The sequence below is a fragment of the Bacillus rossius genome, chromosome 1 (assembly GCF_032445375.1).
Source record: "Bacillus rossius redtenbacheri isolate Brsri chromosome 1, Brsri_v3, whole genome shotgun sequence".
In the NCBI taxonomy this organism is placed as follows: domain Eukaryota; kingdom Metazoa; phylum Arthropoda; class Insecta; order Phasmatodea; family Bacillidae; genus Bacillus; species Bacillus rossius.
The window spans coordinates 279,576,466-279,589,227 of record NC_086330.1 but is presented as its reverse complement, the minus strand read 5'-3'; the positions used below and the strand labels follow the sequence as shown (position 1 = coordinate 279,589,227).

General features: G+C 37.8%; 1 protein-coding gene across 2 annotated transcripts in view; it reads left to right on the top strand.

The window, feature by feature from the left end:
* Window positions 1–2,377, top strand: part of LOC134530099 (uncharacterized) — a 34,851-nt gene extending 32,474 nt beyond the window's left edge. The window contains exon 6 of one of the 2 annotated variants that reach the window (XM_063364695.1): window positions 1,339–2,377. In XM_063364695.1, coding sequence (XP_063220765.1) covers window positions 1,339–1,505 — 167 coding nt within the window. In that variant the 3' untranslated portion in view covers window positions 1,506–2,377. The remainder of the gene's footprint in view (window positions 1–1,338) is intronic. The other variant, XM_063364704.1, reaches the window with a different exon arrangement.
* Window positions 2,378–12,762: the final 10,385 nt, after the last annotated feature.

Here is a 12,762-nt window from a genome sequence, read left to right as displayed (position 1 = left end):
ATTTTAATGTTAAAAAATATTCAAGAAAAAGCCACGACACTCTTTATGTAAAAAGAAACAAAAAATATTAAAGATTATTTGAAACGTAATTATGTACTGTAGGTACATAGGTAATAGCTACAATTTGTATTGTTTCATGTTATAAGAATTACTATGTGAATTTCTATATACTCATTCTGTATTTGTATATTTCTGTATATATAACTACATATTAAAGACAAACAAAATAAATTTGTATTATTTATTTGTGAAAATCTAACCCAATTAATTTTTATATCCTCAATGGCCGTAAAAGTTGTACTCAATATTGTAACAATGTATATACATAATAACTTAAATTTTCTTGCCTTAGAAGTTTTCAAAAATGAACCTTTATTTATCCGACATTTTTGATAATTTGACACTCCTTCGGTTACATAACTGTCGGATTATCGGGAGTCAACTGATAGGCCCTTGCATATACATGGCTGAAGAAACTTTTATGAACTGACTAATTTATGGCATAGTAAAAATTTAACTGCGCCAATATTATACCAAAATGCTTTAGGGATCCAGTTAACTTATATGTGCCACTTCTGCCACCGTGCGTGCCAAAAATTCAAACTGGTGTTGCTCTTTCCCATTTTGGCAGAATTAATTCTATTGTTTATATTGAAACACCTTTTGCAGCACTAGTTGTTTCAGTGACATGGTGTCAGAGCATTGTAAACCACATCTTATGTGCTTGTCTCTACAATAGTGTACCCAATTTAATACGCAATTTAAATTCTGATGTAGAATACACTCAGTAAATTGGATTGTGTAACTTGGACCGTAAGCAACTGATGTTCTCAGCTAGCAGGCAGGTGCTTGACTAACCCCCTCCTCTACCAGACGCACCCATCAGTGACAGCCCCGTGACCGTGGGGTCTGCGCAGGTTCTTTTACCTCTCGTCGCATTACAGCATATATATCTGGCGCAAATAACAACAAAAAGTTATTCACACTGTTTGTACAGTGAAGCCGTAGGAATTGCAATAAATGGAAATTCAGTCTATGCTTTTTCATCCAGCATGTTCTGTAACCTGGCACAGATCGAGATGCTCTCATTCAGGTGGATTTGGGCATTTGCTGGTCATGACCACCAGTTGGCGTCACTGCCCTTCACATGTTCTTAGTTCACCCAGTGTTGACACGTAGTCTCCTCGTAACAGAGTAGCTTATTACAACATATTTAAAATATCACTGTACTGTAAATAAATGTTTATTTGATATATCCCTGTTAGAACAGTACATACAAATCGATAATCCCTCACAGTCGTGATCCCGAACGTGTCAGTGTGTTAGGTCTGTCCGCAGCGGCAGGAGCATGCTTCCCCGACAACTTCCCCGTGGAGGACGCCCTGAAGCTGATCGTTGCAGACCCTGGGTTCGGGCCCCTGGTGGCGAGGGTGCAGCGAGTCTTCGAGAGCCTGTCCCTGCAGAGAGCAGGTTCGCCATCGCCGCCACCCCCCAGGAACCCGTAGTACCGCAGACAGTCATGCAAAACTAGAGGTGAAAACACATGCTAATGTTTCACTTTGAGGCTAAGTCAAAGCTATAAATAATTTGAACGTCTCATATTAATTAAAAAGGTTTTTACGTAAAACTTTGAGATTAAATAAGATTTAAAAATATCATATTGTTACAAAAATAACCACATATAAGCTAAACTAAAAGAGATTTTCTGTACATAATTACCTACACCTGAAAGAAAATATTTAATGAAAATATTTGAATTCCGATTATTATTTTCAAAGTTTCGTCAATTCTTACTGAATATTCAGTCGTTATCAGTAGTGTTAAGATTTGAACACTTAAGAAATCTTGTTAATGAGTTATAACGTAATGTGAATATTTCAGTTAAAGTGGTAGTTTCCATAATTATTTTACTTTAAATATTTTTTTTTTTTGCACATGGTTTTAAATAAATTCATATTATAACCACATTAATTTGTTTACAATAGGTTTTCCTACTAAAAAGAAGTCCTTATTAAATGGTTTGAATGCACTTAAGACACATTTTTGTTTAGTCCTAACATCTACTGAAAGCATGTAGTATAACAGTTTTGGATTAACTGTTTTGTGTGTAGCCTTCATCTTAAAAGCTCTTCATCTTCTTATATCAATTATAATTTGATAATAATCAGGTTTCCCTAAAGCATGGAAAACAAATTATTTCAGGTATAATAAGAAAAATCTTTGTTAAAATATTAAAATTTTTGTAATAGTGTATTTTTATGCAGCTCACCTTAACTAACCAAACCACTCACTTCAGTAATTGTTTATCTTTTTTCCCAGAGCCGCTATTCTACGTATTTATTTAAAAGAATTTCATGAAACGCAAAGTAAAAAAAAACTGTAAATCAACCCATTTCATGAATAATGTGAATTTTTTTAAAGGCTTTATTTGCGATATGGTGAAGAAATTAGTTTATAGTGGCATTTGAAATCCTAGTTAGTTACCCATTTTGGTTGTTAATGATGGCCAGGTAAACTGTATTTTAGTCCAGCAATATTACGAACATATTTTGTGCAATTTCCTCCGAAATCCAGAATCATTATCAAAAATTATTTATTTTGTTTTTGAGTCTCACATCATTTGCTTTTTCCAGATAAACACAGCAAGTAAGCTGCTATTTTGTCACATGGTAGTAATTCAATTGTGACAATTTATTTATATGCTTTTGCAAATATTGCAAAGACATGCCCATTGTTTTCTATTTTAGTGAGAAACTATCCCCAAAAATATCTGTAAGTAATTAGATCTACATTTCTATAACCCTCATAAACTCAACAAACTAACCTAATTATTTTATAGTAAGTACTAAATAAAGCTGTACACCAATTACTATCTTCTGGCATAAACAGGCAAAACATACGAGGTGTAATCAAAAAATACGGTGAATTATTTTATTAAAAACAAAGAAAAAAAGTTACCTTAAATTAAAATTAATCTCCTTCAAAGTACTGTCCTTGGCTAGCAATACACTTATCCCAACGTTGAATCCATAACTGGAAGCATTTCTGGAAGGCTTCTTTTGGAATGGCTTTCAGCTGCTCTGTCAATACCTTCTCAATGTCAGGAATGGTGTCAAAACATTTTTTCTTTTAGCACATTTTTTTATTTTCGGGAAGAGCCAGAAGTTGCAGGTGAGTAAGGCTGATGTGGACAGACAGGAAGACTTTTAGCTGCCAAAAACTCGCGAATCAAAAGTGACTTGTGACACGGTGCGTTGTCATGATGAAGAAGAAAGCCGTTGGCCCATTTTCAGGTCTCTTTCTTCGCACATAATTTCGCAAACATTCCAGTACCCCCTTGTAAAATTCGGAGTTTACATTTGTTCCCCTTGGAACAAACTCTGATCGCACTATGCCCTCACAATCGAAAAAAAACAAGGACCATGACCTTGATGTTTGACTTTGATTGATGGGCCTTTTAAGGGTGAGGCGAGTTACTGGTTTTCCATTGAGAACTCTGAATTTTTGTCTTAGGGTCATAGCCATAGACCCAATTTTCATCCCCAACAACAACTTTGGCCATGAAGTCCGGATCTGCATGAAGGCGATCCTTCAATTCTGTGCAAACTGAAACACGATTTTCTTTTTGTTCATCAGTCAAAATTCTCGGAACAAATTTGGCACCACTCATCTCATTTGCGAATCATCAGTTAAAATGCTTTGCACAAAACCGTACGAGATGTTAAGTTCTTCAGTAAGCTCTCGAATAGTTATTCGCCTGTTTGAACAAACTAGTTTGGCCACTTTATGCATATTTTCATCTGTTTTTGAGGTCAAAGGACGTCCCGACCGTTCCTCGTCCTTAACCGACTCATTTCCACTTTTAAATCATTCATACCACTTGTAAACAGTCTTCAAAGTTACCACATTATCACCATACACAGATTTTAACAATTTGTGAGCTTCTTTGGCACTTTTTTTCAACTTGAAACAAAACTTAATGTTAATGCGTTGTTCAAGATCCATGTTTCATGACAGACACTGCAAACACGACCTCACTGTAGCGGCTATAGATGCGGACTGACAAGCCAGAATGTGTTCAAACTTGTCACTGCTTGTCTCAACACATGGGTATGAGAGATACTAGTTGAAATAGATGCAGCGTAAATAATTGCAGCTATAAAAATCATTCACCGTATTTTTTGATTACACCTCGTACTGTAGGGCCGCGACGTCTTGGCGTTTCGTTTTGCGGGGAAGCGGGGAAGAGTAAATGAGAGGGGAAGCAGCTGCGCGCGCACATCAGCCGCTATGCGGTTCATAGCAAAAACATCAGGCGCCACGCTCTCAGTCTGAAGTGAACAATGGAGCCCGACGCAGGACGTTCAAGATACAATAAAGTAATACATAGTGGGGAGAGGGAAATTATAAGTAGTGTAATCCAGGTTTGTGATGAAGAAGCTGCCAACAAATGTCTGCTAGTACCTCTAACAAATGCAACCGAAAGAGCTGCGCGATACACAGGTATAAGCCAAAGATCAGTTTCGCGCATCCGAAAACACAACAGAGACGCCAAATAAAAAACAAACAACAACATTATAAGTTTTTCAATGCATTCCCCGTAATTTCACCCGCGGTTTGTTTGTTTTGCATTTGGCAATTTTCCAAACTTTCTGCACCGCTTGTTAGAATATTTTTTATCTACAAGTGTAGCCGATATTGCTACACATTATATTGTATTATATTACATGATATTATATTACATTATATACATTATATATTGCATTATATATTTTATGATATATATGATTTTATGATATATATTAATGTATATTATATTAATACATTATTTATTTACAATTTATATGTTTATATTTACATATATATATATATTGTTACGATTTACCTGCAGGGTTCGTAAAGGATAGCCCAATTAATAGATTTTATTTCACTCACACAGTTTTATTTATTACCACTACTTGTCACTTACAAATAATCTTCTAAATTGGCAGATAATTAACTACACTTAAAGAAATGTCTATTCCCCAGTCACTCGTTCCACACACCTCGCTGGGCCGCACTTCCGGCGCAACTCTCGCCGCAGCACCCCTTGTGGGTCTCCGCCGCGGGACTCCGTCGCCGCACTCCGCCGCCGCCGTCACACCCTTCGCCGAGATCCCACACGACGACTCGCTCGCCTCTTCACTCGGGACTCCGCCGCGCCCGCGACTCTTATCGCCCGGAAACTCCCGACTCCACTGAACTCACTCACTCACTCCCTGCCCTGGAACCTTCGTCCAAGGACTTCGCCACTCTGCCGCACCCACGGCACTATCGCCCGGAAACTACGCTGCGGGAGAACTCCCGACTCCACTCACTCACTCAGACTCTGCCCTGGAACCTTCGTCCAAGGACTTCGCCACTCTGCCGCACCCGCGGCACTATCGCCCGGAAACTCCGCCGTGGGAGAACTCCCCACTCAACTCCTTACTGACTCTCACTCGAAGGTCGGCCCAACCTCCTTAAATAGCCCTTGGGTTCCCATCCAGAACAATCGGGCATGTCTCCGAGATATCGCGCGACCTTCGCCGTCGAAATGCCCAGAAACGCATCGTGAGTCCTCGAAGGACGCGGTGGCTGCTCTAAGAACGCCGATAAAGGCGTCTGAGTCATTTTATTCCGCAGTGCGGCCTCTTTTAAGTAACCCGATCTGAGGCAGGTGCGCGCTGCGACGGTCAGGATGTAGCGAGATAGTATGACACGAGATACCAGGGAGAGGATGCGGGTGGAAGGGGGCGCAGACAGGCCGAACGAGTGCGGCGACGCCAAGCACTGCAGCCAAGCGCGCTCGTAACAATATATAATAAAGGAGTGATATATATATATATATCACTCCTTTATTTGACCGTTAAACAGCCTCTCATGTTTAATTATTCATTTCAAGCCAAAAAAAAAAACTGGGAAACGTTTGTTGTCAGTTGATGACTTTGATAGAAGAGTGATCAGAGACACTAGCCACGAATTTTATGCAGTAAAAAAAAACAAGGAAACTACTGCCAGTTTTGAAAGAAAAAATCGGATGGCGTTAGGGAAAGACATCGCTGCGTAAAATACTCAAACAAATGGGTTTTGTGTGGAGAAGAAGCCAAAATAAGCGAATGCTTCTTCTCGAAAGATCTGACGTTGTTGCTTGGCGATAACGGTAGCTGACTCAGATGAAACAGTGCAGGGAGGCTGGGAAGAATATATTTGACATGGATGAATCCTGGGTTGACACTAATTTAACCTTTCAGCAATGTTGGCAAAAGAAAGGTGACGTTGAAGGTGTAATGGCAACAGGAAATGCAGCGCACAGACTGATAGTTTTAAGCGTTGGTTCTAGGCAGGGCTTCCTTCCTGGAGCCTCTCTTGTTTATAAAGCAAGCACAACAACAGGAGACTATAAAATACGCGAGGATGGTTTGTTATAAATATGGTTTTCGGACCCCTCGAAATTACTAAAATTGTTCTTTCAGAGTGCTGTTATGGAAAAAATACCAACCCGTGTGCATAAAAGTGGTAAGGTTCTTGAAGTGCGTGAAAGTGTCATGTCGATCGTCTTCACATTTCAGCCAAACCAAATGGAAAAGTAAGCATCAGCGAGGGAGTTACATGCAAGTCTTAATTAATTGTGTTTCCTACAGCAACCCACAATTACAAATTTAGTTCTTAACTTTAAAGAATTGTATAGCTATGTTTAACTATGTTTAACTAAGCTGCCCAGTCGAGCAAATGGTGCACTACCTTTAAATAATAAATTACCGTAAAGCATTATCGCATCTTTGTATCATTAAGATCTGCGCTGTGTTGCACCGTACGTGAGATTGTTCTCGACCAATGTTTTCGGAACGGCATGAAAACTTCCAGGCCGTTGCTATCAGCGGAGCAGGCAAGGCGGGACGTGTCGATTACAAGGTCGCTGAGCTCTAGGGAGTCGACCCGCCAAGACGTCGCGGCCCTACTATACATGTGTTTGTACCTAGATTTTGTAAAGCAGAGAGACAGGACAAAACATATATAAACACAAGGTAAGATGTTTTTTCGTACCATAAAGTTACTTTTTGTCCACGTAAACTAAAAAAAATTCTGAGTACACTGTATTTTGGACTACAGCTGCCAGGGGTTTGTTTCATACTTCGATTATGCTGAACGAGAATGATGGGTATGAAATAAATAAAATAATTTTAAAAAATTGATGTTGGTTTATTTTTGATATGAATTCGATAAACGTCTTACTTGACAGTCTGCGGCCACTCCAGAAAAGTTGTGACACCAAACCACGACAAACTCGGTTCATCGTTCACAAACATTGGCACAACTGACTCCATATCAACATCAGAATCATCAGAGTATATGCATGTCCATTACCAAACAATTTTCTGCAATTCCCATCGCTTCTCACTAGGTAGACTACTGAGGCTCGCTCGACACAAATTTTGTGCCTCGTTCAGGGGCTTTTTTTGCCCCACTGACTCATTTCTCTCTGCTGATTTTTCTCATTCGATAACTACAACACTTTTCTGCATTTTTAATTGCTTCTGTCAGGCAATTTCACTTGTTTTCTTCTTTTCGCCGACATAACCCATTTTGCAATTAATGGCTCCAAAACCAAAGTTAGTAACTTATTCCACTCAACTAGCACCACCACTCAGTGCTCACTCACGAGTAAGCTAATTTGTCTATTACTTTTGGAGTTTCAGCTGTCACCGACTTCAATTCGGCCTTTCCTCCAATGCTCATGTCAGCACTGCAAAGTCTGCTCTACTCAGATATATTTACTTAAACTCTGTAGTTTTCATAGTTTACAAGTTTTAAGTGGTGTCGACTCCTCAGCAGAAGTGACACCCAACCTGAGATTACATTCATATTCCTGTTGAAAATTTGTGTCAAAAATACTAAAATGCAAAGTGTAGGAAAATAACAATATATATTAGTTCAGTATTATACAGTAGAACCCCGATTTTGCGAACACGGATTTAACGAAAACAGCGATTTAACGTAAAGGTTTTCAGGAACCATCAAAAAAACACCAATTTATTAAAATAATAATATAGATTTCCAAAAAATGAAAGTAAATAGTAATGGAATCTTATTAAAAATTACACTTTGTGGTGTCAGTAATAGAATGGAGGTACTATATATTAATATGTGCCTTTGCATCATCTGTCCAATTACGAAAAAATTAAAAAAGTTGTTCAAATTGCTTAAAAACTGCGGGCGCTGTAACTGAATTGCGTAGGTGCGTGCCATTGCGCGCGCCTGGATAGATAGACTGTCCGCGACACATGACGTCATGAAGGGTTTCTTTGTCCGCATCCCCCTCCCCCTCTTCTATGCCTGGCTTGACTCACCACGTTATCTTCCAAACACGCCCGCATAGTAACAGTGCTAGCCAATAATCACACGTTTCCAAATATTCCCTTTCCCATCCTCCAGGTTTTTTCAACTTGTGACCACGTCACACCAATACGCCATTATTATTATTCTCTAGAGGTGTAAAAGTAACGAAAAAAAGCGTCCCCGTATGTATTCGTTACTATAACAATTAGTACTCGTTACTATCGTATCACGTTACATTACTCGTTACTTCTGATACCGCATAACATGCTATGTTATGTTGCAGCAACGAATCGAGTCGTATTGCGTACGCGTACAGTATGACGTCGCGTAAATAATAATAAATAGAATATAAACAATTAACAATATTTGATAATTAACAGTTTTTGTTAACCAAGAAACAATTAAATCTCATTAGAGCGGCTTTTTTTTATACTATCTCTTTTAAGATAAGAACAAAAAAAAACGTGAAAATACGCGATAATAAAAACATATTTCTTACGTTGTTTCTGTTCCAATCTCAAACTTAGTCTACACACACAATACCTTTAATAAACAGTAAAAAACTTTGACGACGAATTTCCAAATTATACTTTACTTAATAAACAAACATCGTTCTTTGTAACGCAAATTCATAGAATATGCGCGCGCATGCGTAAAACATACGAAAAATGCGAGTAACGAGATGCAGCCGTGTGTAACGTTTCGTTACTCGGTACTAGATGGCGCACCTGTTACTCGGTACCGAATACATACGGTTTGCTACAGCTCTATTATTCTCAGTAAGAGCTTTGTGCGCGGTGTTTAGTTTTTGGAATACGTTTTTTATAAGTGCTGCGCAGCTCAGCGAACAAAGAGAGTCAGCCGGCGGCTACGCCGCGCCGTAACAACAGCTGACCGAGTACAATGACCTTTCTCCGCGTACGGCGCGTTATTGACGGAAATTTTCCATCAATTTGCGGCCAATTTTTTTATTTTTTATTTTTTACTGTGACGCAATGTGTATGTAGCTCGTATTTGTTATAAACGCTGCAGGTTGCGACTGTATTTTAATACACTTTAACGTATTTCTTACACTTTACATATTTTTAAATTTTTATTTTATGCCTCATTTTTCACGGTTTCTGAAAATCTGTATGTACGACCGAGGTGTACGTACGAACCGGGGGCCGTACGAGCGAGATTAAAAGACGTTGAAGATGTAAAGTTGACGAAGTCTGAGATAGCACGGCAGCACAAGATATCAGCGTCGACCCTGTCTACGATATGGAAACGGTAGGGACGCGATTATGAGTGCGGGGGTTATTGAAAATCGGAAAATCGGATTTAACGAAACATCGATTTAGAGTAAACATTTTCGGTAACCATAGCACTTCGTTAAATCGGGGTTCTACTGTAGATGACATTTTATGTCTTTTTTTGTGAAGCAAAATTACTCATCGCTTGAAAAACGACAGCATTTTTGAGTGTCGTGCCATGTGCCAAAATAATGGTGTGTAAAACCAAGTGTCTATATAAAAACTGTCATAGTAGTTTCCCTTGTAAACACACCCATACCACCTGATTACGAAACAACCATCAAGATATTTTACTTCACTTCACAACACGTATTGGCCTAAGTTGCCGTTGCAGCCATAAGCAAGTCTGGTACTCTGTTGTCCATAGTTATAGCGATCGAAGATGTCTTCTCTGTAGTGGTACAGATGCAATGATCTATACCGACAGTGATGCTGCAAGTGTTGCAGTTGCTGTACTGTTGATGATGTTACAAGGCACGCAAGGGTTAGGAACTCTCTCGTTACAAATCAAGCTAAGTGAAAGCTTTGAAACAGATGATAATGTCATAAGTGAGGTACGTAGTTAGTAAACAATGAGCTGAGAAGGCAATGATTATCATAATGTTGACGTGACATGGAAACATTTGCGTAGAAGAAAGCTTGCACTACAATATTATTAATACACAGATAGATATTCATACATAGCTTCTTAAGCCTGGAAGTTCAATGTTGACAAATGATATTGAAACATGAAACTGATATCCTGTCTGGCACAGCCACAGTTGTATGGAGTACCAGAGAGATTTATTATACGCTGATGTTACATGAAACAATTATGATTGAGGTGTAGAGGAGTCACGTTAGTTACAAAACCTCTTAGCTTGGTCTTAGTCACATTATAATAACATAAATCAGTCTGTAATTACGGTTGAACCAAGCGGTACGACTGGCCTGTCTTTGAAACATCCCAATCTTTTATCTACTGTTGTCGAATTTCTGAAAAATATTATGAAGATGGGTCAGAGGTAAATACAACCAAAAATATAAAGATGCAAAGCATGTTTGTGCTATCCATCATTACTTTTGATTGGCACTTTGGTAGAAAAAATTCCTACATTCAAGATTTAGAATTAGTATTTTAGTATTATAATTTTTTTTGAGCGTGTTTCAAATCAATTACGTTTCAGGGCTCATAATTATGCCATGACCTTAAAAATAGTTTAAATAGTAACAAAAAAAACAAAAAAAATGAGTCCATGCGCAAAAGAAATGAAACTTCTTGCTTATTAGCTATAGATAGAGATAAATTGTTAGTATTTTATTATTGAATATAGAGAGGATGCGGGTATATCTCAAATTAAAAAAAAATGCCTTTTTCCATGCCCTGTACTCTAGCATCCGTTCACTAGCACCTTTTGGTGCCTCTTTTGGCAGTTAATTCCCACATTGCCTTTGATATTGCGTCTTCCTGCTACTGCCTTTTTTATTATTTTTAGGTATGATGTTAAATCACGATCTCCAGCTGAATAAAATGGGGGGGAAAAAAACACTTTAATTGAACATAAATTACACTTATAAAATATATCTCACAGTCTAAATCCTTTTGCCTTTCAAATCACAGTGTTAACATACCAAAAATAAATTACACTTATAAAACTAACCTCTTAAGTATATACATCATTTTTACGTTTTTAATCATACGATTAACATATAAACGAATGATACTTATAAAGTTAATTGCACAAATCAATTACTCTTTACCACGTGAATAAATAAATTGTAGATACTTTAAATTAAATAAAAGAATATGGTAGTGTCGATCGTTAGCTGTTACAAAAATTGAGTAGACAAACACAAGCAGCATTAAAAGAATTCCGTAACATCACTGCTGCGTCATTCCTATCTCTTCGCTGCCGACACCCCTTCCGACCATTTCAAATAGCATATAGCATGCTCTACTACGTACCTATGCCCCCTCCTGCCGTCTTCCCGTTCGACCGCAGGTGCATGCATTGGAGTGGCATTGGTGCTGATGCTCTTTCCTCCTCTGCCACTTCCCCCACCACGTACCTCATGCTATCAGAATTTTTGTTAACACTAGAAAATTGTAGCCCTCTCAGCAAAATTAGTTTCACTTCAAAAATTGTTTTAGATACCATTAGTTATTGAAAGTTTGAATTAGTCCTTGTTGGTAGTATTATTTGCAATTTATTAGATTCTTCTGACTAGGTTTTTTTTTTTTTTTTTCCTATGTCCAGGCAATGCCAATTTTGTGAAATTCCAACCTGAAGGGGCAAGATTAGTTTTGATGATAAATCATATCTCCAAAGTTAATACAGCGGAGAAAATATCAAATAGTGGTTCCTCTAAAGTTGATTTTCACACTACAATGTGTTTCTTTGAGAAATAAAACATGGCCCAAAAAATTGGTTGTCTGTAAAGTCGGTTTACAGACGATAGTTTAACGTGACGTCATAACAAAACATTGATGAAATGATTGCATACTTTTATGAATAAAATTGAATCATTTTTATTGAATTATCACTATTTTGTATGGATACAAAGAAGGAGTGAAATGAAATCTACAATTTAATTGATAAATTTACTTTTATTTGCACTCATTAATTCAAATATGTTTATTACGTTAACGGAGAGATTATTTTAACTATAACTTTTATACATGTTTGCTATTTAACTTCAAGATCGTCGAGAATGTTTTACACTTTTTCGCAATTACACATTTAACGACAAAGTTTTTTCATCGTGAAATTAAATGTAGAATTTAATAAAATTGCCCTTGCAGTTAATAAAATAAGTATTAGTAAGTTTAAGAAAGAATTTCGGCTTTAATCTCCAACCCAGATGCTCGTGGTGCGCTGGGGCCGAGATTAAAATTTGTCGAGAATATTTTACACTTTTATGTCTTCCAGTGCTCAAAATGATATGCAATTGTAGCCCCGGGCACAAAATTTTATTTATAATTCATTAATAATAATGCCCCTCGTGATAAACAAAGGAAAATATGTATTAACGAGTGCCTGGGTGATACGGAAGTGGATAGATAGCGCGATTTGTTCGGTTCGCATCCGTCACCATCGATGACAGCACCGCAGGGGAATAATATTATTTC